At 54.3% G+C, this 22,919-nt stretch overlaps 5 protein-coding genes across 8 annotated transcripts; 3 read left to right on the forward strand and 2 right to left on the reverse strand.

Annotated features, from left to right (window-relative positions):
- Positions 1–1,251: 1,251 nt before the first annotated feature.
- On the forward strand, positions 1,252–3,809 carry LTA (lymphotoxin alpha). 2 transcript variants are annotated; one of them, XM_047796789.1, is made up of 4 exons: positions 1,252–1,909; positions 2,307–2,411; positions 2,495–2,600; positions 2,834–3,809. In XM_047796789.1, exons 2-4 carry the CDS (start codon positions 2,316–2,318, stop codon positions 3,244–3,246), a joined length of 615 nt encoding a protein of 204 aa, XP_047652745.1. In that variant the 5' UTR covers positions 1,252–1,909; positions 2,307–2,315; the 3' UTR covers positions 3,247–3,809. The 2 variants fall into 2 exon arrangements, with proteins under 2 accessions (XP_047652745.1, XP_047652746.1); XM_047796790.1 differs by lacking the exon at positions 1,252–1,909 and adding an exon at positions 1,916–2,038.
- A 1,301-nt stretch (positions 3,810–5,110) lies between these two features.
- TNF (tumor necrosis factor) lies at positions 5,111–7,931 on the forward strand. Its single transcript, XM_047797050.1, has 4 exons — positions 5,111–5,502; positions 6,089–6,134; positions 6,322–6,369; positions 6,694–7,931. Exons 1-4 carry the CDS (start codon positions 5,317–5,319, stop codon positions 7,113–7,115), a joined length of 702 nt encoding a protein of 233 aa, XP_047653006.1. The 5' UTR covers positions 5,111–5,316; the 3' UTR covers positions 7,116–7,931.
- Positions 7,932–10,871: 2,940 nt separating this feature from the next.
- LTB (lymphotoxin beta) lies at positions 10,872–12,834 on the reverse strand. 3 transcript variants are annotated; one of them, XM_047796452.1, is made up of 5 exons: positions 12,608–12,829; positions 12,156–12,207; positions 11,921–11,992; positions 11,203–11,509; positions 10,872–11,094 (listed from the first exon to the last, which is right to left on the reverse strand). In XM_047796452.1, exons 1-5 carry the CDS (start codon positions 12,767–12,769, stop codon positions 11,055–11,057), a joined length of 633 nt encoding a protein of 210 aa, XP_047652408.1. In that variant the 5' UTR covers positions 12,770–12,829; the 3' UTR covers positions 10,872–11,054. The 3 variants fall into 3 exon arrangements, with proteins under 3 accessions (XP_047652408.1, XP_047652407.1, XP_047652406.1); XM_047796451.1 differs by having other exon boundaries at positions 10,872–11,525; positions 12,608–12,834; XM_047796450.1 differs by having other exon boundaries at positions 10,872–11,509; positions 12,608–12,827.
- A 3,976-nt stretch (positions 12,835–16,810) lies between these two features.
- Positions 16,811–19,000, forward strand: LST1 (leukocyte specific transcript 1). The gene is made up of 4 exons (XM_047796269.1): positions 16,811–16,962; positions 17,356–17,454; positions 17,777–17,799; positions 18,778–19,000. Exons 1-4 carry the CDS (start codon positions 16,842–16,844, stop codon positions 18,916–18,918), a joined length of 384 nt encoding a protein of 127 aa, XP_047652225.1. The 5' UTR covers positions 16,811–16,841; the 3' UTR covers positions 18,919–19,000.
- Positions 19,001–19,414: 414 nt separating this feature from the next.
- On the reverse strand, positions 19,415–22,108 carry NCR3 (natural cytotoxicity triggering receptor 3). The gene is given in 6 exon segments (XM_047796271.1): positions 19,415–19,759; positions 19,934–19,995; positions 20,121–20,200; positions 20,202–20,272; positions 21,792–21,880; positions 21,982–22,108. Coding segments are annotated over 5 exon segments (372 nt in total). The 5' UTR covers positions 21,835–21,880; positions 21,982–22,108; the 3' UTR covers positions 19,415–19,643.
- Positions 22,109–22,919: the final 811 nt, after the last annotated feature.

Genomic DNA, 22,919 nt, shown 5'->3' on the forward strand with positions numbered 1-22,919 from the left:
AACCCCTGGCCTTGCTCAGCGGGTTAAGGATCCAGCGTTCCCACGAGCTGTGGTGTAGGTCGCAGATGCGACTCAGATCTTGCATTGCTGTGGCTGTGGTGTAGGCTGGTGGCTACAGCTCTGATTCCACCCCTAGCCTGGGAACCTCCATATGCCTCAGGTGCGGCCCTAAAAGACAAAAAAAAAGAGAGAAACTTTTCTTTTTCTTAACATGTAACCTACAAGCTAAGTGAAAACTGGCTCCTATTCCAGAATGTTTGTATCATTTTTCATACTAGCCAAGTACTAGAAACAGGGAGTTCCCGTCGTGGCGCAGCAGAAACGAATTCGACTAGGAACCATGAGGTTGCGGGTTCGATCCCTGGCCTTGCTCAGTGGGTTAAGGATCCGGCGTTGCTGTGAGCTGTGGCGTAGGTCGCAGATGTGGCTCGGATCTAGTGTTGCTGTGGCTCTGGTGTAGGCTGGCAGCAACAGCTCTGATTAGACTCCTAGCCTGAGAACCTCCATAAGCTGCAGCTGTGGCCCTATAAAGACAAAAAAAAAAAAAGGCCAAATACTAGAAACAAACCAAATGCCCATCAACAGAAGAATAGATAAGTTAATTGGGGTATATGCACACAATAGAATATAACATCACAATGAAATAAAAATCACTACTGACAGACACAACCATATAGATGAATTTCACAAATACAACAGCGAGAATAAAAGCCAAGCATAGATGAGTCATCTGTGTGGATTCATTTCTATGAAGTTCAAGCGCAGGAAGAACTTAATCTATAGTGACAGAGGTCAGAGAGCAGTTGGTTGTCTTTGGCAGGTATGAACTGGGAGGGGGCATGAGAGAACTTTCTGGAGACCTAAAAATATATTGGACTGGATGGTGGCAACATGGCTACAGAAGATGGAAAATTTCCTCAGGCTGTCCGCTTGGGAGACGGGCTTCTCATGGGACCTAAGTTCTGCATCAGCAGAGGGGGAAATCCTTAATGATTTGAAAATTACAAAGTGTATTGGCTTTACCGATGTAGTTTCAACACAATCCCTCTGCTGTCCCCACCCCACCCTAGGTCACCACCCTTAAGCTCCACCTGTGTGGAATTCTGAAGCCTCCCCTGTAGAGAACTTTAGCAGTTGCCACGTTCTTTTGATGCACGTTTGTCTAGAGTTAGACACATCTGATCTGTGGGGCCCACCCAAGGTTGGGACGTGGTGGGGGGCGGCCTTCTGCAGTGAGATGAAACCTCATTGTAGGTGATTTCATGGCCTCATCCCTGAGTCAGATCTTCCAAATGAGGACACCTTGGAGAGCAAAAGGGGGCTCCCTGAAGATTTCCTCCAGGACAGCAGGAACAAACCAGGATGTCCCAGGCAGGAGGGTATAGAAGGGAACTTGTTGATATGAAATCGGCCAGATGACCTGGAAAATACACAGACTGGGACAAGTGTGACTTGAGCCTCTTGGGCCCAGGACAGGGGTACAGAGGAGGAAACGTGCACAGAGAGAAGCCCGTAATCAGCCAAGGGTGCAGAGGTGTTATACATAATCGCTCTTCAGGGAACCGGGCAAGCAGCCCACGCCCCAGCTGCACTCCTTCTCCTCCTCTGAACTCACCGTCCCTTCTCTGGAACTCCTAAGCCTGACCCCGCTCCCTGGCCCTCCCAGCCCACGGTTCCCCTGACCCCACTCCCTTTCCCAGAACTCAGTCATCTGAGCCCCCAGCCTGCGGTTCTCTCCTAGGCCTCAGCCTTTCCTGCCTTCGGCTGAAACAGCAGCATCTTCTAAGCCCTGGGGGCTTCCCCAGGCCCCAGCCCCGGCCTAGAACCCGCCCGCCGCCTGCCACGCTGCCACTGCCGCTTCCTCTATAAAGGGACCCAGGCGCCCGGGCCAAGGGGCCCCGCACAGCAGGTGAGACTCTCCCACCCCATCTCCTAGGGCTGCCCGGGCGCTGGACTCCCCCCTCAGACCTTCGGTCCCTCCGCCCGTGCCCTGGCCTTCCTGCCCCTCCTGCATCTCCAGCCCCCGGCCTGGGCCTTGGTGGGTTTGGTTTTGGTTTGTTCTCTCTGATTCTTTATCTGTCAGGCTCTTTCTAGCTCTCACACACTCTGATCCCTCTCTGTTCCCTTCCCATCTCTGTTTCTCTCTGGGTCTCCCCCTGCTCACCTCGGGATTTCCCTGAGTGCCTCTGGTCCCCTTCTCTGTCTGGCGCCCCGTCTCTTGTCTCTTGGGGTGGCTGTCTCCGAGGGCAGGAGGCCCTTCTTCCGCAGGGTGCCCCGCCCCGCTCACTGTCTCTCTCCCCCCACAGGTTTTCCCCATGACACCACCTGGACGCCTCTACCTCCGGAGGGTGTGCAGCACCCCCATCCTCCTCCTCCTGGGGCTGCTGCTGGCCCTGCCGCCCGAGGCCCAGGTGAGGCAGCAGGAGAGCGGGCCGTGGGGGCAGCCCTGCCCAACCTTGGGCCTCAGAGCCTCTCTGATGCTCTTCTCCCCTAGGGGCTCCCTGGCGTCGGCCTCCCACCCTCAGCTGCACAGCCTGCCCATCAGCACCCCCCAAAGCACTTGGCCAGAGGCACCCTCAAACCTGCCGCTCACCTCGTTGGTAAACATCCACCTGGTCTCCCAGACCTGTAGCCCCTAGCCCTCCTCCTATGCCCCTGCTTCAGGGACTGAAGCATCCCTCCCCCCATCTCCCCCCACCCCCTAAATGGAGGCATCCCACTCCCGACTCCCTCCCAACCATCCCCCAGGAACTCAGTCTAGCACCTGCTTCCTCGGGGATTGAGACCTCCGACCCCCAGGTCCTTGACTCCCACCCCCTCTGGCTCTTCCTAGGAGACCCCAGCACCCCAGACTCGCTGCGTTGGAGAGCGAACACGGATCGTGCCTTCCTCCGCCACGGCTTCTTGCTGAGCAACAACTCCCTGCTGGTCCCCACCAGTGGCCTCTACTTTGTCTACTCCCAGGTCGTCTTCTCCGGGGAAGGCTGCTTCCCCAAGGCCACCCCCACCCCTCTCTACCTGGCCCACGAGGTCCAGCTCTTCTCCTCCCAGTACCCCTTCCACGTGCCACTCCTCAGCGCTCAGAAGTCCGTGTGCCCTGGGCCACAGGGACCTTGGGTGCGCTCTGTGTACCAGGGGGCTGTGTTCCTGCTCACCCAGGGAGATCAGCTGTCCACACACACAGACGGCACCCCCCACCTGCTCCTCAGCCCCAGTAGCGTCTTCTTTGGAGCCTTCGCTCTATAGAAGAATCCAGAAAGAAAAAAATTGGTTTCAAGGCCTTCTCCCCTTTTCACCTCCCTTCTGACCACTTCGGAGGTCACCGTGCCTCTCCTCTGACAATTTCCAACAGTCTCATCTTCCCCCACACTCAGCACCTGGAGCTTCCGTAGAAGGAATTCTAGGCACCTCGGGGGAACTGGAACCACCCCGGACGCTCTGCTGAGGATCTGAATGCCCGCCTGGAGCCCTTCCCCTGTTCTGCCCATCTAGGGGGCCTCGCCCAGGACGTGGAAGGGAAGCTGACCCATGAGGGACTTTGGATGGATGACCGGAGGCGGTGTAGGGGGGGGTTATTTATGAAGGGGAAAATTAAATTATTTATTTATGGAGGATGGAGAGAAGGGAATCACAGAGGGACGTCAGAAGAGTGTGACACATGTGCCCAAGAGATAAAGTGACAGAAGGCATGGGCTCCAAATGACCCGGCCAGAGAGGGCAAAGTGGCTCAGGAAGGGGCTGCTTGACTGGAGGCTCATGAGGAGACGGCTGACCCTCGATGAAACCCAATAAAGCTCTTTTCTCTGAAATGCTGTCTGCCCGTATCTGTCACTCGGGAGGGGAGAATTCTCCAGATGTCTCTAAGGAGTGGAGGGAGGACAGGAATCAGAGGGGACAGGAGCTGTGGGCATGTGAAGAGGCCTAAGGGGCTCAGGTGAGAGATGGCGACCTCGGGGTGAGGACAGCCAGACCCCGCAGGAGAAGCAGATGGTCCTCTGAGAAGACAAAGGAAGAGATGCAGGGCCAAGGTCTGGAGAACCGAGGTCAGGGGTCGCCTGGCAGATATGGCCACAGGTAGAGGGACGGAAGAATAGGGGTGACAGGAGGCTTCCCGGAAGCAGGGAACACACTGAGGGGTGTTTGGGATTCTGAGGGAGGAGCACGGGGACGCCCTGGGAGACATGGCCATGCCAGGGCCCTGAGGAGTGGGAGAGCCTCTGAGGCTAGCTGCTGGAGATACAGGGACATTTGAGGAGACACGGTCAGGAGCGCCGAGGGCCTGGGCAGTCTCTAGGAATCTGGAAGAAGCAGGAATTCTTTGAGGATACGTGGCCACACAAAGGGAGGCTGAGGTGTGGGGACTTCATGCAGAAGTCAGGGCCTCACATTCCCTTGGAAGCCGAGACTGAAACCAGCAGCAGAGTTTTGGTGAGTTCCTGTCAGAGTGAAAGGAGAAGGCCCGCCATGGTGGGTTTGTGAATTCCCAGCCTGGCTTCCTCTCCCTCTGGGGCTGTCCCAGGCCTGTTCCTGCCGTCCTCCCACAGCCCGTGTAGGGCCTCCAGCTGCCCTTCTCCCAGCTCCTCTTCCCTCCAGGAGACGAAACATGGGTCTCAGCACCCAGCGCGGTGTCGTCTAAGTTTTCTCTCCATTAAGAACTCAGCTTTCTGAAGCTCCTCCCATTCCTAGTTCTACCCCTACCTGAGCCCTGTTCAGAAATCAGAGAGAAATAGAAGTCATCCCCCAAAGAAAAGGAATTTGTCCCCCAAAGAAACAGAACTTGTCCCCCAAAGAAATGGAAACAATGGGAAATGGGAGGCGGGGGGACCTGGGGTCCAGCCTCCAGGGTCCTACACGCAGAGCGGTAACTGGCCCAGCAAGCCCACCTCAGGATCCGGGCGGGGAGGGTAGGAAGTATCCCTGATGCCTGGGTGTCCCCAACTTTCCAAACCGCCACCCCCGCTATGGAGATGAAACTGAGACAGAAGGTGCAGGGCCCGCTACCGCTTCCTCCAGATGAGCTCATGGGTTTCTCCACCAAGGAAGTTTTCCGCTGGTTGAAAGAGAGCCTCTCCCCGCCCTCTTCTCACCCAGAGCGTATAAATGCAGCTGTTTGCACACCCAGCCAGCAGAAGCTCCCAGAGTGAGGACACCAGGGGACCAGCCAGGAGAGAGACAAGCCACTCCAGGACCCCCTAGAAATAACCTCTCAGAAGACACACCCCCGAACAGGCAGCCGGACGACTCTCTCCCTCTCACACGCTGCCCCAGGGCGCCACCATCTCCCAGCTGGACCTGAGCCCCTCTGAAAAAGACACCATGAGCACTGAGAGCATGATCCGAGACGTGGAGCTGGCGGAGGAGGCGCTCGCCAAGAAGGCCGGCGGCCCCCAGGGCTCCAGGAGGTGCCTGTGCCTCAGCCTCTTCTCCTTCCTCCTGGTCGCAGGAGCCACCACGCTCTTCTGCCTACTGCACTTCGGGGTTATCGGCCCCCAGAAGGAAGAGGTGAGCGCCTGGCCAGGCTTGGCTCATTCTCCCACCCGGAGAGAAATGGGGAAGAAAGAGGGCCAGAGACGAGCTGGGGGAAAGAAGTGTGCTGATGGGGAGTGTGGGGAGGAAATCATGGAGAAAGATGGGGAGGCAGAAGGAGACGTGGAGAGAGATGGGGGGAGAGAGAGAAGGATGGAGAGAAATCCGGTGCCCGGCCCGTGGGAAATGCTCTCTAAATATTTGTTGCATGAATGAGTGAGTAAGCAGGGACACCGATATAAAGAGAGATGAGTAGACAGACAAGGGGTGTGGTAGAAAGATAGGGAAAAAACAAGTGATCTGGATAAAGATAGTGAGACAGGAAGAGGTACAGGAGATAGGAAAGAGAGATAAGGAGAGATGAAGGAAGTGTGGGTGTCTGGCACGTGGAAGGCACTCAATGAAAGAGTTGTTGAATGGATGGGTGGATGAGAAAATGGATGAGTGGAGAGAAGAAACTAGACGTCAGGGCAGAGACTACAAGCTAGAGAAGCAGGCGGCTGTTTTCCCTTCAGAGGGGACTTACTCGAATCTAATTAATCCTCCTTCTTCTCCCCAACAGTTTCCAGCTGGCCCCTTGATCAACAACCCTCTGGCCCAAGGACTCAGTAAGTATCTCTAAAACTTGTCTCTCAGTTCTGGGCTTGGACAGGGGTGGGGTTAGTGCTGGGATGGAAGGAAGAAGGGAAATTTAGGGTCTGGGTTTGGGGGGGAGGGGGAATGCAGGTCAAGGTAGTGAGATATTTTCTGGGAAGTCTAAGGGTCTCATCTTTTTCTTTCCTCTTTCCTCCTCAGGATCATCGTCTCAAACCTCAAGCGATAAGCCCGTCGCCCACGTTGTAGGTAAGAGTTCTGAGGATGTGTCTGGGGGATGAAGAAATAGGCAGGACAGGGAGGGATAGGATTTGGGGGCTGAAGCCAGGCTGGGGGTAGCCAGAGCTTGGAGATAGTATGAGGAGGACTCGCTGAGCTCCAGGGGAGGATGGGGGATACTCAGAACTTGAGGAGGATACTCGGAACCTCATGGACAGATGGGATGTGGGAAGACAGACCGAGGGGACAGGAACCGGATGTGGGGGGCGGGCAGAACTTGAGGGCCAGGATGTGGAGAGTGGAACTGACAGGGTCACACTGCCTCACCCCTCCCTCTTTGTCTCCTCCCTCCAGCCAACGTCAAAGCTGAGGGACAGCTCCAGTGGCAGAGTGGGTATGCCAACGCCCTCCTGGCCAACGGCGTGAAGCTGAAAGACAACCAGCTGGTGGTGCCGACAGATGGGCTGTACCTCATCTACTCCCAGGTCCTCTTCAGGGGCCAAGGCTGCCCTTCCACCAACGTGTTCCTCACCCACACCATCAGCCGCATCGCCGTCTCCTACCAGACCAAGGTCAACCTCCTCTCTGCCATCAAGAGCCCTTGCCAGAGGGAGACCCCCGAGGGGGCCGAGGCCAAGCCCTGGTACGAACCCATCTACCTGGGAGGGGTCTTCCAGCTGGAGAAGGATGATCGACTCAGTGCCGAGATCAACCTGCCCGACTATCTGGACTTTGCTGAATCTGGGCAGGTCTATTTTGGGATCATTGCCCTGTGAGGGGGCAGGACATCTGTTCCCTCCCCTGTCCATCCCTTTATTATTTTACTCCTTCAGACCCCCTCACGTCCTTCTGGTTTAGAAAGAGAATGAGGGGCTGGGGACTGGGCTCCAAGCTTAAAACTTTAAACAACAACAGCAACACTTAGAAATCAGGGATTCAGGGATGTGTGGCCTGGACAACCGGGCACTGACCACCACCAAGAATTGGAACTGGGGCTTCCAGACTCGCTGGGGTCCTCGGGTTTGGATTCCTGGATGCAACCTGGGACATCTGGAATGTGGCTGCCAGGGAAGCTTGGGTTCCAATCGGAATACTTCAGAACATTCCTTGAGAAGATTTCACCTCAATCTTGATGAGGGGACTTTTTAGGCTTCCCTTTCTTCCAATTTTCCAGACTTCCCTGGGATAGGGAGCCCAGCCCCAAACCCCACAGGGCCAGCTCCCTCTTATTTATATTTGCACTTGGCATTATTATTTATTTATTTATTATTTATTTATTTACTAGTGAATGTATTTATTCAGGAGGGCGAGGTGTCCTGGGAGACCCAGCATAAGGGCTGCCTTGGCTCAGATGTGTTTTCTGTGAAAACGGAGCTGAACTGTAGGTTGCTCCCACCTGGCCTCCTAGCCTCTGTGCCTCCTTTTGCTTATGTTTTTAAAAACAAATATTTATCTGATCGAGTTGTCTAAATAATGCTGATTTGGTGACTGACTTGTCGCTACATCGCTGAACCTCTGCTCCCCAGGGGAGTTGTGTCTGTAACCGCCCTACTGGTCAGTGGCGAGAAATAAAAGCGTGCTTAGAAAAGAAATCTGGCCTCTTTCTGTGACTGAATTCTGCATCTCCTTGGGGGGTGAGGCTGCTCCCCGAAATTCTTTCTCCACCGGGCTTAGGATTCCCTGGGCTTCACTCCTGAGCTTGGACTGCCTGGGCTCAGGAGCCTCTGCAAGAAACAAAGCCCAGCCAAACAGGTCCCTCCCCTAAGAAAGGAACCTGAAGGTAATTACCTCTCCCTCAGGGCGTGGGAATTTCCAAGTCTGGGAATTCCTATCCCAGCCGGGGGAAGTCCTGCAGTGCAGGTGAGACTTCTGGCTGAAAGAACCGGGGAGCGGCCAGATTCTCAGGTACCTGAACCAGAGCCAAGGGACTTCCAGACAGTGAGGCAACTGGGCTCCAAATAACCTGATCCCACCCTGCACCCCTCCTCTCACCAGCCCAGTCCTAACTATGCGACTGGAACCAGTCACTGAACCTCACCTATCAGAGGTAGGAACCTCCACCACGTATGGAGCCACGGGGCACAGAAGACCTGAATGACATCCGAGCGCCTTGTAGAGCGCTCAGTGAATTCTGGCTTTCTCCCTGTCTCCAGCCCCCAGTCTTCTGTCCCCTTCCATCTCTCAGTGGATGGAATTGAGAAGGAAGAAAATAAAAAAACAGGAAGAAAATGTGGGTGAAGGGCCCCCATGCCAGCTTGGTCTCACTGATGTTCTTGGCAAATGATGAGGAGAGGGATGTGAGGCGGTGAAGTGGAAGTAGAAACGCACCCCTTTGAGTTCCTGCTGTGGCTCAGCAGTTAGGGACCTGACATTGTCTCTATGAGGATGCAGGTTTGATCCCTGGCCTCACTCAGTGGGTTAAGGATCTGTTGTTGCTACAAGGTACAGGGTAGGTTGCAGATGTGGCTCAGAGCCAGCTGTTGCTATGGCTGTGGTGTAGGCCAGCAACTGCAGCTCCGATTCAACCCCTAGCCTGGGAACTTCCATATGCTGCAGGTGTAGCCCTAAAAAGAAAGAAAGAAGAGTTCCGGTAGTGGCGCAGTAGAAACAAATCCAACTAGGAACCATGAGGTTGCGGGTTCCATCCCTGGCCTTACTCAGTGGATTAAGGATCCAGCGTTGCTGTGAGCTGTGGTGTAGGTCACAGACACAGCTTGGGTCTAGCGTTGCTGTGGCTCTGGCGTAGGCTGGCAGCAACAGCTCTGATTAGACCCCTGGCATGGGAACCTCCATATGTTGTGGATTTGGCCCTAAAAAACAAACAGAAAGAAAGAAAGAAAGAGAGAGAGAGAGAGAGAGAGAAAGAAAGAGAAAGAGAGAAAGAGAGAGAGAAAGAATATAGGATAAAGCGAGAGAGAAAGATATAACTAAATAGAGACAGAGCGAAATAGCTGACATAGCGAAAATAAATAAAGAAATGACAGACAGAACTAAAGAAAGAAAGAAAGAAAGAAAGAAAGGAAAGAAAGAAAAGAAAGAACGAAAGAAAGAAAAAAGAAAGAAAGAGAAAGAAAGAAAGAAGAAAGAAAGAAAAGAAAGAAAGAAAGAAAGAAAGAAAGAAAGGAGTTCTTCATGGCACAACAGGTCAAGGATTCAGCATTGTCACTGCAGTGGCTCAGGTCACTGCTGTGGTGTGGGTTCAATCCCTGGCCCAGGAAGTTCCATAGCTGTGGGCAAGGCAAAAAGAAAGGAAAGGAAGGAAAGAAAGAGGAGTTCCCATCGTGGCACAGTGGTTAACGAATCCGACTAGGAACCATGAGGTTGCGGGTTCGGTCCCTGCCCTTGCTCAGTGGGTTAACGATCCGGCGTTGCTGTGAGCTGTGGTGTAGGTTGCAGACGCGGCTCGGATCCCGCGTTGCTGTGGCTCTGGCGTCGGCTGGTGGCTACAGCTCCGATTCGACCCCTAGCCTGGGAACCTCCATATGCCGCAGGGAGTGGCCCAAGAAATAGCAAAAAGACAAAAAAAAGAAAGGAAAGAAAGAGAAAAGCATTCCTTTCTGCCAGGAAGGTTCTTCTGGACACGGAGTCAAAGACAAATATGGAGTCAGAAATGAAGACCCAGAGAGTGGGAGTCCCCACTGGGCTCTGAAGTTGTGCTTTCCTTCCGGCCAGGGTTGCCAGCAGGGGAAAACCGTGCGGTGTGCCGCAGGGGTTGGGTGACCCACTGGGGTAACCTAGATAGAGCCCTAGGTCCCTCTCTGCCTCCCCCAGTGGTGGGCAGAAAGTCGGTCATGGAACGAGGGGGCTGCTATTACGCTGGAGCCCCCGCACTTGCCTGCATATGGAAAAGGGGCCTGAAGTGTGAACAAGGGTGAGGACCTTCCACCTCGCCCCTGGATGGGGTCAGGTGGCATCAGTTTTTCCTCCTCCTCCTCCCCAGATTCTCCCTGGTGTCCTCAGGCTCTGTCCCCACCCCATCTCTCTCCATCACCACCCCCCAACTCTCTGCTTCAGCCTCCTCCCTTCACACCCCCCTAAACTGTGACACTTCCCTTGGGGGAGGAGAGTCGATTGTGGAGGGCTAACAGGCTTCAGGCAGCTGGCAGGGAGAAGGCTGGCCCCTCAGTGCTTCCTCATCAGCCCTATTCGGATGAGCTCCGCCGGCTGGGCCTTTCTGTGTGGTGCTTGCCTGCCCCTGTAATGACCCTATCACTGCTGGGTGGGATCCAAGAGAAACGAGTGCAGTGTTGAGTCTGAGGGGACTGTGTGGCCTTGAGAATCGGGATGTTTACGGATGCTTCAGGGTTTAAGATCCCTTTCCTTCTACCCGCCAAAGAGACTAATGCTGGCACATGGCCATGCAGCCAATTCAGCCACAGGGTGGGCTGGACCCACTGATCCCCATCGTAGGCAACAGATGCCATACCAAGTGTTATTATGAATTGTTTCAAGCAACCAGAAAAACACAGAGGTTACTTATCAGACACTCGTGTACCCACTGCGAATGAAGACACATTAACAGCTCAGGCATCTGTATGGGCAGCATTAAAGCTTTTACATTCTTTATTTTCATCAGGCTCAAAATCAGTTTCCACACGATCTCCTGCATTTTCCCCACAGCCATGGTGTCTGGCCTGGTGTCTGGGACCCCGTGTCTGGGCTGATCCATTGACACACTCCCACCATGCAGTGGTCCTCTCGGGCGCCGACAGTCCTCAGCCCACCATCACCGCCCCGAAGAAGGTCTTTCCTCTCCTGTAATCCACCATATCGGGGTGACTGATATTAACGTACACCCTCTCGCCCCTCCGGAGCTGCACCAGGCCACCGAACCCCACGCTCGTGTACCAGAGGGGCCCGTACTCGTGCCTCCGGCTGGGGTCCAAGACCGGGGTCACAGTCTCCGCGCCCTCCAGCAGCAGCTCGGGAGTCCCCGGTCCGTAGGCGCCCCCCGCCCGGTAGAGCCGGCTGAGCAGCGTGACCGAGCGGTCCAGGGGGTCCCCGCCGGGAGGAGGTGCCCGGCCCCGGTAGCCGACGTGACAGTAGAGGTAGTAGAGGCCGTCCTGCGGGAGGGCCAGGCCCTCCGCGCCAGAGAACTGCGTCCCGCTCCTCAGAAACGCCTCTTCTTTCTTCGCCTCCCAGCCTAGCCCCTGCCCCGTGATCCAAGCGCCTGCGGAGAAACAGGCCTGCTGGCTCTCGGGAATCCGATCCTCAGAGGCGGGATCCAGGCCCGGGGGCTTCTGGGAGGGCGGGCAGGAGGGGGAGGAAGGGGCTTTTAACCCCCCCGTAGGAGCCCGGCCCCGCAGCAGGAGCGGGGTGATGGCGCACCCTCTGCAATGGGCATGAGTTGGGACTGAAGGCGCCGGGGTGGGTGGTGCGGAGCGCAGTGGTACAGAGATCCAGGCCGGGTTTTGCCTCCTCCGGGGGAAGCTTGAAGCTAGAATGCTGGCCCCGCGGAAGGGTGGGCACTATACCGGCGGTAAGGCAAGTGGGCAACCGCGTGCTGAAGTAACAGAGCAAAGGGACCCTAACTGTGGGCGAGCAGAACTGGCACCCTTGGTCAGGTCTATGAGATCCTTACCAATGAGGTGGGCAGCTGGGAGCCTGGGGCTGAGATCTGTTTCTGCCTCCTCCTCTGGCGTCTCCTTGGACTCTGGAAGGGGGTGAAGAGTGCACACTGGGGGCGAGGCGGCCCCGCAGCGGACAGGCGCCAGGGCCCAAGGGTGGGGCCCCTGGATTCCTGGAGGAAGAGGGTGTCTGGGGATGCAGATGGATGGGAGCTGGGAATCCCAGAGAGGGAGATGGTCGGCTCTTACCCAATCGCTGCTGGGCCTCCGCCTGGGTGCCTGGGTCAGCGGTCCCTGTTACCTGAGTGGGTAGGGTCGCAGTGTCCAGAGTTCAGTCTTAGCTGATGCCAACCCCACTCTTCCCATTCCCAACGTAGATCCAAACCCCAGACTCGGGCTTTCCCCCACCAGTGACAGCCTCAACAAACACCTCCCTGGAACAGAGAGCAATGAGGCATCTACTGAAGCAGAGAGACAGAGCTCCAGTATGTCTTGGGAAGAGGAGAGAAGACAGACAGACAACCCGGAAGGGGCTTGGTGGCATCAAGACACAACAGCATCACAGGAACATGGAAAGAGGACCAGCGAAGAGCCAGACAAGACCGCCAAGCTGGCTGCACAGGAAGAGGCCAGAGGCGCAGGCAGAGGTGAGTGAGCATCAGCAGCATGAAGCCCTTGGAGGCTTTAGTGTAACCACTCACCAGTTCTCCCTGCTCCTGGGGCACCAAGGCCAGCACAGCCAGGACCGTGATAGGCACGGCCAGCAGGAGGGTCACCAGGGAAGTGGCCCCTGCCACGGCCAGCAGGAGGCATCCCTTCCCCTGGGGCCTCCTACCCCGGCCCTCCAGCCCCGGTACCCCCATTGAGACTGAGCCAGGGCCAGGACAGGGGGGCTTTCATACCCAGGGGGTGGCGCCATCCCCTCCCCATAGACCCACACACCTGGCTGGGACTTTCCGAGCACCCCTGCTCCCCTCACCCAGCTTCCTGTTTACCCAGAGCTAGGGTGGAGCATCTGGATGCCTGGGTTCTCTGAACTGGGGAGGGAGTTGGGGCGCAAAGACAAGCTTTCAGGGTAGAACTGGAGAGGGCCTTAGAGATCTTTTGACTCAGCGGAGAGGGAAACTGAGGCCCAGGCAGGGAAGGTAGTTTGCAGAAAATCAGGCACCTGCAGAAAGAACACAGAACTCCAGATGGCCTGTGTGGTCTGCATTCTTCTGCACCCCAGAGCCGGGCGCTGGAGGGCGTGCTACATCCACACGCCTGAGGCCAAGGTCTGGAAGAGGAGGACAAGACCTGGACTCTTCAGGGATGGCTGTCTAGGTCTGTAAGAAGAACCTATCCCCACACTAGACTGACCCCCTCCTGGCATCCCCTTCCTTCCTTCAAGCCCCCGGAGTCAGCTGAGAAAGGCAGAGTTAAGCCAGTCCATGGTGATGGCAGCTGAAGGGGGCCTCAGCCCCACCACTGACCTGAGGACAGTGGAAATGGAGCATTACCCCCCTTGCCACACAGAGTGGATACAGGACAGCGATGAGGCAGCCACCCCCAAAGAGCTCCGCCGGCTACACCGACCCATCATCTATTTAGTTGATGCTTACTAAGTGTTAAGTGAAGGAAGGACAAATGAATGAATGAGTAAGCAAAGCAAAGCAGTAAGGCCCAAAGGAATGGTATAGCAGGCAGTGCAGTAGGAGTTGAAGGGAGGAAGAGCCAGGTCAAGAAGTTGGAAGGGGGGCCAGATCATCTCCCCTTCTTGACAATATCTCTGTGTGTTGGGGTAATAAGAAGAGGAAGAAGAAGAAGAAATTTATATATATTGTATATGTAATACTTTTAATCCTGACAAAAACTCTGAGAGGAAATCGAAGCACAGAGACGTTAAGGAACAGGTGGAAGTTCACACAGTAGTGGTAGAGTCAGAATTTGAACCCAGGCAATCTGGCTCCATACCCTTAACCACAAGACAGTTTAAAAACTGAGTACTGACTTCAGATTTGTCCGTTTCAGGGTATGTAAATCTTGCCCTCCTCACCTGCACAAAAAAAGAACTAGGGAAACAAATACTGAACTTGAGTGAATGATAAACGTGGTACAGGATTTAGCAGTAAAAGCTACTGATGTTTGCGACTTTGAAAGGTGTCCAAAAATTAGATGGATCGATAGATATGTGATATGCAAATGTACAAAATGTTAATTATGGAATTCCCTGGTGGCTCAGCAGGTTAAGGATCCAGTGACGTCACTGCTGCGGCTCAGGTCACAGCTGTGGTGTGGGTTCGATCCCTGGCTTCGGAACTTCCACCTGCTGAGGGTATGGCCAAAGAAAGAAAAAAAGGAAGAAAGAAAGAAAAATGTTGATTGTAGAATCTAGGTGGTAGGGATTGGTTCACTGTACAGCTTTTTCAATATTTTTCTATGTTTGAACGTTTTAATAAAACATTTTGAAAAACTGACTATTCTCCTACTGTGCTACACAGGGAACACTGCGGATGGGGGGAGGGGAGGAAGTAGCAGAAAGTTTCTGAATTTGGAGAAGGAAATGCAAACGCATATGGGCCCAGACAACCGATCTCCTCTTCAGTCCTTGCTTCCGCATGAGCTCCCCATTCTTCATCCTCCTCCAGGTCCAGGTTTGCCATCCTCCAGCATCCTTCTCCCTCTCCATCATGGTGTGGCTCTGAGGCCTTCGTCTAGGTTTATGCCCAGAGGGCCCCGCCCTTACTTCCTTCTGTGCTCAATGTCAGAACACTGCCCCCTGCAGGAAGTCCACCTGGATTCACCTTTCCCAACACCAACTCGTCATCAACTTTCTTTTCTAGATCTATCAGCAGTGCTCACGTAAATCTAGTCTGGCTGTCTCTGACTCTCTTGGGTTGGTTTTTGTTTGTTGGTTTGGTTTTGGTTCTTGGCCGCACCCACGACATGTGCAAGTTCCTCGGCCAGGGATCAAACCCACGCCACAGCAGTGGCAATGCCAGGTCCTTAACCTGTTGTGCTACCAGGGAACTCCTCTGTTTATTTTATCAACCAGCCAAGTGCCCTGTTAGATACAGCCCCAGAACACCAGGAGAGTTACCCAAATTCACCAGAACTCCCAGTCTGTGGTGGGAGCAGGGGTGTGTGTCCACACACACACACACACACACACACATACAGGATTGTGAGTTCTCAGTGATGTAGTGTAATTGGGAAAAGCAAATCGGGGAAGGCAGCTGGAAGGTATATGTTCACTGACAGTTTGCAGGAGCACTGGAGCTGATGGGCTCACAGGCTGAGTTACAAGTCGTAGGAGTCTGAGAGGAAAGATGTTGTAACCCTCACCCTCAAAGTCTAACTTCCTTTCCTAACAATGCTGGGGAGGCGCCCAGCCCGGGGGAGAAGTTAAACCACAGGAGGGGCAGGAATGTCTGAGGTGGCAATGCTTCTCTTCACCCAGGCAGCTCGGGCCGGCCTGGAGTCTGTCCATCCCATAGTCTGGGAGAGAGCAGGGACCCTCATGGGAGAAACCCAGGGAGGGGGCAGTCATACCCCAGCGTGAGATGAATCGAAGATGAGGAAAGGGCAAGCCTGGCTTTGAGGGTCCCTGCTGGGCCCTGGAGGAATCCTCTGTTCAACCTCTGTCTCTTCTCCCCAAAGAAAGTGGAAATAGGAGTTCCCCTTGTGGCTCAGTGGGTTAAGAACCTGACCAGTATCCATGAGGATGCAGGTTTGATCCCTGGCCAAAGTCAGTGGGTTAAGGATCTGGCATTGCCTCGAGCTGCAGTGTAGGTAACAGATGTGACTTGGATCCCGCATTCGCTGTGGCTGTGACATAGGCCGGCTGCTGCCGCTCTGATTCGACCCCTAGCCTGGGAACTTCCGTATGCCGCAGATGTGGCCCTAAAAAGAAAGAAAGAAAAAAGAAAGAAATTGGAAACAATCCACTTCTGCCCCCAGGCCCCTCACGGCCTCCTCAGGCCCTCCTCTCCACCTGCACTTCTGCTCCCCACCTGCCAACCCCTGCCCTCCCCAGCACTCCTCTTGACCCCGGGATGGTCTCAGTTTCCACACCCTGGTCAGTGTATCTATAGCTCTGGGTAAAGTCGGCAGCCCCCTCTCTGCCCTCAAACAGGAACCAGTGGTTTTGGGGCAGGAAGTGCCTGAGGGGAAGTTATGGGCCCCAGACACTCCCCCATGCCCCACTTTAGCCCCAGCAGCATCTGCCCAAGGGAGGCGGCTCTCCACACCAGCCCTAGCTGCTCTGGGCTGAGTGAGTGGCCCCAGCTGCCAGGGGGCACTGGACACCACCCTCCCACCCCTGCCCCCTCCCTCAGCCCCTCACCAGCACCTAGGACTCTCCAGGGTGGGAGAGGCCCCTACAACCAGCTGGTCGCCTAGGATGGAGGAAAGGGGCTGGGCTCTGGAGCTGGCAGGAGCTGCCCTTGGACTCCAGCTCTGCCACTTCAGGGCAGGATGTCCTTGGCAGAATTCAGCCTCTAGTCTTGGGTTCTTCCCCAGGGAAACAGGGACCATCATACCCTACACTGTCATGGGGATTGGCAATGATAAATAGAACGTTCCTACAAAACCAAGCCAAACCAAGCCAAACCAGCCACGGAGTTCCCATCAGGGCTCAGCAGTAATGAATCCGACTAGTATCCATGAGGATGCAGGTTCGAGCCCGGGCCCCATTCAGTGGGTTAAGGATCTGGCATTGTCGTTACTGTGGTGTAGATCACAGAGGTGGCTCGGATCCTCTGTTGCTGTGGCTATGGTGTAGGCCGGCAGCTGTAGCTCGGATTCAACCTCTAGCCTGGGAACTTACATGTGCCGTGAGTGTGGCCCTAAAAAGACCAAAAAAAAAAAAAGGGGGGGGAGCCTAGTTCAGGATTGAAGCCTAAGTAAGGCTCCTCAGCCTGGGAAACAATTATAACAGAGGCCCTGGCTTTACAGATGAGGAACTTGGGCCACGTGATTCACCCCAGGTCATTTCTCCTGGAAGAGCAGGGCTACGTTTCCCAACCTGCAGGCCAGGCTTCAGTTCTCGGCCTAATGACACTTCACGAGACAGGGGGTAAGGTAACACTTGGCGCAGGGTGGGTGGTGGTGGCACAGGGAACAGTGGGTGAAAAGCGGTGTGTGTGGTTCATGGGTAGGGGGCCAGGGCCTCTCGGACCAGCCAGTACGGGGGACAGGGGACTTCATGGCAAAGCCCAGACACGGCACAGGTGGCGGTGGGAAGCTGGTGAGGGGCGAGTGGTCTCGGGTATGAGTGAGGTAACCGATGAAGGCAGGCCACCTGTGGCAGGAGGTGAGGTTACACAGTGTGAGGTGAAGAATCTCCGAGAGAATGTTTTTCTGTCTGTAAAACTGCCAGAGAGAGAAGCTGAAATCCATGGCCAACCAGGAGGATGGGTAAGCTGACGAGAGCCATGGGCCTTCTAACACCTACCGCTTTTCCCTACAGGGATATGGCTTTTCCTCTATGGGGGCTCAGGGCTGGGGGGGCTCCTGCTCCTGGTTGTGGTCGTTCTGTCCGTCTGCCTGTGTCAGCTCCAGGGGAAAGGTGAGCCCTTCCCTCTTCCTCATCCCCCCCTCGGCCATGCCCCACCCACCTCCTGCTGCCCCCCCACCCCCTTCCCATCGCCCCTCCTGGAGTCCCCTTCAATCCTGACACACCTGCCCCGTGTGCCGAAGGGGGCTGGCTGAAGTCCAGTGGGAGAGGGCTGGGGGCAGAGTCCAAAGAGAGAGGCCCTTGGCTTTGGCCGTGGGGACCACAGGGCAGTCAGCCAGTGAGGAAACGCCTGCTGGGGGTGGGGAGAGTGAGTGAGGAGGGCTGGGAGATGGCACAACGGAGGCCCTAGCTGAGTTGCTTCTCTTCTTTGCAGTGAGGAGGCTGGAGAGGAGCTGGGTGAGTCTGGGGGACTTCAGGGAAGTGGGTGATGGGACAACAAGAGGGAGCTGAAAGCTGCGGTGGGGGAACAAGGGAAGAAGGAGACACAAGAGGGAAATAGGATGAGACGAGAGGAAAGAAATGGTGTAGAGGTGGAAAGAGGAAATATGACAGAGAGAGGGCAAGAAATGAGGGGGACAGAGACAAAGAGAGAGAAAATCAGAGAATGAGAGACCCTTGGGGGGAACAAGAGGAAAAGTAAGAGAGGGAGTTCCTGTTGTGTGTCTCAGCAGGTTAAGAATGTGACTAGTATTCATGAGGATGTGTGTTCAATCCCTGGCCCTGCTCATGGGTTAAGGATCCAGTGGGTTAAAGATCCAGCATTGCTGTGAGCTTCAGTGTAGGTTGCAAACATAGCTCAGATCCCATGTTGCTGTGGCGCAGGCCGTTCGATCCCTAGCCTGGGAACTTCCCTGTGCCATTGGTGTGGCCCTAAAAAACAAGTAAGAGAAGGAGATTAAGAATAATAGGGAGAGGCGTTCCCATTTTGGTGACTAGGAACCATGAAGTTGTGGGTTCAATCCCTAGCCTCGCTCAGTGGGTTAAGGATCCGGTGTTGCTGTGAGCTGTGGTGTAGGTCACAGACATGGCAAGGATCTGGCGATGCTGTGGTCCTGGCGTAGGCTGGCAGCCGTAGCTCCAGTTAGACCCCTAGCCTGGGAACCTCCATATGCTGTGGGTATGGCCCTAAAAAGACAAAAGACAAAAAAAAAAGAAAAGAAAAAAAAAGAACAATAGAGAGAAGGTGAGAGAGAGAGAGACACAAAGATAAAAGGAAAAGAGAGAAGGAGAGAGAGATGGAGAGAGAGCCCAGACCGAGCACAGATAGAGACAAGGAGGTAAGAAAGTGGGGGTGGGGCGGCAAGAACTCAGAGGGGAGGGGGAGGAGGGAGGGTCCTGGGGACCTCCCGCCAGCATCCTCTGCCCCGGCCCCAGGCCCAGCTCTCGGAACAGGAGCCCCACTATGCAACCCTGCTGAGGCTGCCAGTGCGGGAGCACCCTCCCCAAGGAAGGGAAGGCGACAAGGAGGACCTCAGTTCGGACTACGCCTGCATTGCCAAGGACAAGCCCACCTGAGCCCCCCCAGCCGCCTCCCCTAACCTGAGCGGGTAGTCAGGGCTGCCCTATGGTTCCCCCAGTAAAGACTATTACCACCTTCTGTGTCTCAGGCTGCTCCGTCCATCTCAAGCCCCAGCTTAGGTTTTGGCCACCACCAAAACCTGAGCCACTGACCCTGGCGCCCATTTCTGGGGTCAAGTAGGGAGTCATTGGGTGAAGATGCGTGTTTAGAGGCTCAAGCTCCTCTGAGGGCCAGAAAGAAGGACATTGGTCTGCAGGCCGTTGGCCACTAGGATCAATCACAAGTGATACTCCACTTGGCCTTAGCCTCCCGGGCGTGGGAGAGGGAGGTGGTGGGAGGGCGTAGGTGCTGGGAAGCTCCCTCCCTGGACCTTTCCAGGCCAGAGGTGGTAGAGGGAGCGCAAGAGTCGGGAGAACTCAGAAAGAGGCACATCGGGGTCTCTGGAGATGGAGCAGGAAATATACAAGACTCAGGAGAAGGTGAGGCAGAGAGTGGTCGGGCAGAGAGGAATTTATTGAGGTCTTTTGAGAAACGTCGGGATCACTGGGGTCTAGAATCACTCATCAGAGGCCATCCGCAGAGCGGCAGTGCGTTCCCATGTGACGGTAGCCTGGTGGCGAGGCCACGGGGGTCGCCTAGTGCTGCAGAACCTCCTCTTCTTGAGCTTCGTCTCAGCCCTCTCACAGCCCCTTCCATCTCCGCGGCCCCTGTCTCGGCTCCACTACTCACATTTGCCCTGGTAATAGATGGTGCTGCCTATGGCCACAGAGAGGAAGCCAAAGGCATAGAATCCTGCCCGAAGGAGGAGGATGGTAGGTGTTGCCAGCTGAGCAGGTCCTGCGTGGTGGCGGGGTGAGGAAGGGCTTAGGAAAGGGGGCCCTGGGAAGATGCTGCACAGGCTCAGGTTGGGCAGGGGGCCTCAGGGAGGGCAGAGGGCCTCAGGGAAGGACTCTCGACTTCCAGAGAGAGTAGGGCCTCCAGCCAAGAAAGCACAGCTCCCTGGCACCTTACCTCTCTCCACCACCAGCGGAGTCCCATTCCCTGTTCTGACACCCTGGCCCAGCACCACCACCCTGCACACATAGACACCGGCGTCATGGCCTCAGGTGTTCCAGATGTGCAGCTCAGCCTGGAGGGTCCCAGAGGAAGTGGGAAGAGGGGCCAGGTGGCCCCTGAACTCTGGGGTCCCATTCCTCACCTCCTTCCCTGGGGCCAGTTTGTCCCAGTACCATGTGACAGAGCCAATGGCCAATCTCCCCTGGCTGGCGTTGAAGGAACAAGGCAGGAAGGCAGGGGTACCCTCCTGAGTACGGATCTCAGGGGGCTGGGACACCCAGAGAGCACAGGATCCTGGGGGCAGAGAGAAGACCCAGAGAAGTGCCTCCCCAGTCACTCAAAAGAGAAAAGGCAAGAGAGCTTGCAGAACATTCCAGCTGTCCCCACAGAGGCCCAGAGGGACAAGCATTTAAAATGTCTCATTAAACCCTTTCCTCTTTACCAATCTACTTTCCTAAGATTGCTTATTAAATAGGTTGTCAAATTCTTTCTCCTACCAGCTCTCACCCTCATCCTTGGTCTCATCATTCTCCGCTAGTATCTTTTTGCAGAAATTTAACCCGTCACAACGAAGTTGAAGCTCATGAATGAATGTGGCTGCCTAGTTAATGAATATCATTAATTATGTTATTCCAGATATTATTTTAGTACTAAGAGCATTCTGTAGGATACCACCCTTGCTACTTTCTATTGCTTTTGTTGTTGAAGAGTGTTAACTAATTACATCTCTAGGGGAAGGCATGGCTGTAACTGGTTGAAATCCCTATTTGAGACCCCAGTATGGATCCCTCATCCAAACTGATGAATTAAGCCAATTCTTAAAATCCTTGTTTAAATTCTCTGGTTAATGGAATTTACCAATAATTCTTCTATTTCAATGATTCTCAAACTTGAGGGTACATGGGATCACCAGGAATGTTTTGTTAAAACAGGTTTCCATGGGACTTCCTGTTGTGGCTCAGCGCTAATGTACCCAATAAGTATCCATGAGGATATGGGTTTGATCCCTGGCCTCGCTCAGTGGGTTAAGGATCCGATGTTGCCGTGAGCTGTGGTGTAGGTCACAGATGCATCTCGGATCCCATATTGCTGTGACTGCGGCATAGGCTGGCTCTGATTTGACCCCTGGCCCGGGAACTTCTGTATGCTGAGGGTGAAGCCCTAAAAAGCCAAAAAAAGCCAAAAAAAAAAAAAAAAAGGAGAGAGAGAGAGAGAAAGAAAAATGCAGAAAAGGAAAAGAAATACTAAAACAGATTCCCTGGCCTTATCCTAGAATTTTTTTCTTGAGTGGGTCTGGAGTAGGCCCAAGAATTTGTCCCAGGTCCCAGCTGATGCTGACACTGCAGGTCCAGGGTCCACACTAAATTTAGTTAATTAATATGTTTGATAATTAAAATCAGTTTCATTAAGAAACTCCACTTATATCTAATTAGGTCTCCCAAATTCCTAATTGTATCTAGATCTTAGAGAGTAAGCCTTGTTTAATAAGCTTATTAAATTCATTGAATTAAAACTTACCCCTTAAAAAAATTTGACCCCTTCCTTCAAGCTCTTTTCACTAGTTGTGGGATGGAAGCTGGGCAGCGACTCTCTCAGGGGTGACATGGAGGGAACTATGAACTAGGGGAGTCCATGGGGTATCGGCTTTACAGAGGGACCCGCTGCTCCCACTCTCCTTTCCTCACCACATCCCTTGGGGCTCACTGTTCAGCCTCCACCACATCTGCTCCCCTCGGACATCTGTGTCCAGCCTCCCTCATCCTCCCTCCTCCCAGCCCCAACCCCTTAGGGTCCTGGAAACAAACCCTGTCACCTGAATGGACCCTGATCAAGATGAGCAACAGCATCCGGGCCATGGTGAAGGGTGTTCCTGTTGATGAGGGGGGACCTGAGCAGTGAGGGCTGAGTGGAAAAAGAATGACCCACCGCTGGTGACCAGGTCTTTGGTCACTGGATGGGGGTAGGGACATTCCTATGACACACACAACTCACACATCACTTACCAAGGAGCTCAAGTCCCTAGGACCTTGGACATCCTGGCTCCCTGATGAAAGAGGATGCTGCTGACGGCGATATCTGGGTCGCTAGGAGGTGGGGGCAGCATGTGGGCAGGTTGCCTAAGCGTTTGAGGGGGAGGGTGGGGCTTAGATGGCTGGTGACGTTAGGGTGGGTGGACGGGCGAGACCAGGATGTGGTTCCCCCATCTTCTGAGGTTCAAGACCAACCTTTTACCAAGAATAAGCCTCCAAGAACCTTTCTGTGCCCTGAGCTAACCTACTTCCCCTTCTCTGGGCTCAGTAGCACCCAGGTCCACCCCATCCATTCCCTTTCCCACGGCTGCTCTAGAAATTCTATAAATGGGAGGATTAGCAGAAGTCAGCTGATTGGTGTTGGCGGCCCGGGTGTTGCTAGGGACTTTGTGGAAGCTGCATTTGCATAGCAATCACCCTGTTTCACTTAGACCGTGAGGACTTGGGTGGATTGGCGGAGTGAGTGCAGCGGATAGAGAAGTTTGGCTTCCTTCATATTCAGAACGCTCAATACACCTCGCTCAGAGGTCTGTGTAACAAGCGTGTTCTGCACAGATTTATCACCCACTGATAAATTCACTCTTTTTTATTTTTTATTCATTATTTAGCTAACATTTGTTGAGAAATTACAAAATGCCCACATTACACGAAATGCATTTTTACAGACACAAATGAAAGACACGTTGCATTGCAAGTAAATCCAAAGTCATACAGGGAGTGTGCCACACACTCTTGTGTATTACACACCTGCATTAGATAACACAGCACCTAAGAAAGACAGATGACTGTAATATGCTGGGTGAAACCTGCCCAGCCCTCACCACACATTTTTCTCTCTGGCTCCTTTATACGAATACACACTCTTTCTTTCTGTCCATATTCCTAGCTCCGTGTCACAATACATTCATAAA

Source organism: Phacochoerus africanus, chromosome 9 (assembly GCF_016906955.1).
Source record: "Phacochoerus africanus isolate WHEZ1 chromosome 9, ROS_Pafr_v1, whole genome shotgun sequence".
Taxonomy (NCBI): domain Eukaryota; kingdom Metazoa; phylum Chordata; class Mammalia; order Artiodactyla; family Suidae; genus Phacochoerus; species Phacochoerus africanus.

Bases quoted from the DNA above. Each gene is read 5' to 3' on its own strand.
- LTA (XM_047796789.1), top strand. From the start codon at position 2,316: ATGACACCACCTGGACGCCTCTACCTCCGGAGGGTGTGCAGCACCCCC. The intron at 2,412-2,494 runs GTGAGGCAGCAG...CTTCTCCCCTAG, and splicing joins CCCTGCCGCCCGAGGCCCAG to GGGCTCCCTGGCGTCGGCCT. The intron at 2,601-2,833 runs GTAAACATCCAC...GGCTCTTCCTAG, and splicing joins ACCTGCCGCTCACCTCGTTG to GAGACCCCAGCACCCCAGAC.
- TNF (XM_047797050.1), top strand. From the start codon at position 5,317: ATGAGCACTGAGAGCATGATCCGAGACGTGGAGCTGGCGGAGGAGGCG. The intron at 5,503-6,088 runs GTGAGCGCCTGG...TCTCCCCAACAG, and splicing joins TCGGCCCCCAGAAGGAAGAG to TTTCCAGCTGGCCCCTTGAT. The intron at 6,370-6,693 runs GTAAGAGTTCTG...TCCTCCCTCCAG, and splicing joins GCCCGTCGCCCACGTTGTAG to CCAACGTCAAAGCTGAGGGA.
- LTB (XM_047796450.1), bottom strand. From the start codon at position 12,769: ATGGGGGTACCGGGGCTGGAGGGCCGGGGTAGGAGGCCCCAGGGGAAG. The intron at 12,208-12,607 runs GTGAGTGGTTAC...CTACCCACTCAG, and splicing joins CCCAGGAGCAGGGAGAACTG to GTAACAGGGACCGCTGACCC. The intron at 11,993-12,155 runs GTAAGAGCCGAC...ACCCCCTTCCAG, and splicing joins GGAGGCCCAGCAGCGATTGG to AGTCCAAGGAGACGCCAGAG.
- LST1 (XM_047796269.1), top strand. From the start codon at position 16,842: ATGAGGAACTTGGGCCACGTGATTCACCCCAGGTCATTTCTCCTGGAA. The intron at 17,455-17,776 runs GTGAGCCCTTCC...TCTTCTTTGCAG, and splicing joins GTGTCAGCTCCAGGGGAAAG to TGAGGAGGCTGGAGAGGAGC. The intron at 17,800-18,777 runs GTGAGTCTGGGG...CCCCGGCCCCAG, and splicing joins GGAGGCTGGAGAGGAGCTGG to GCCCAGCTCTCGGAACAGGA.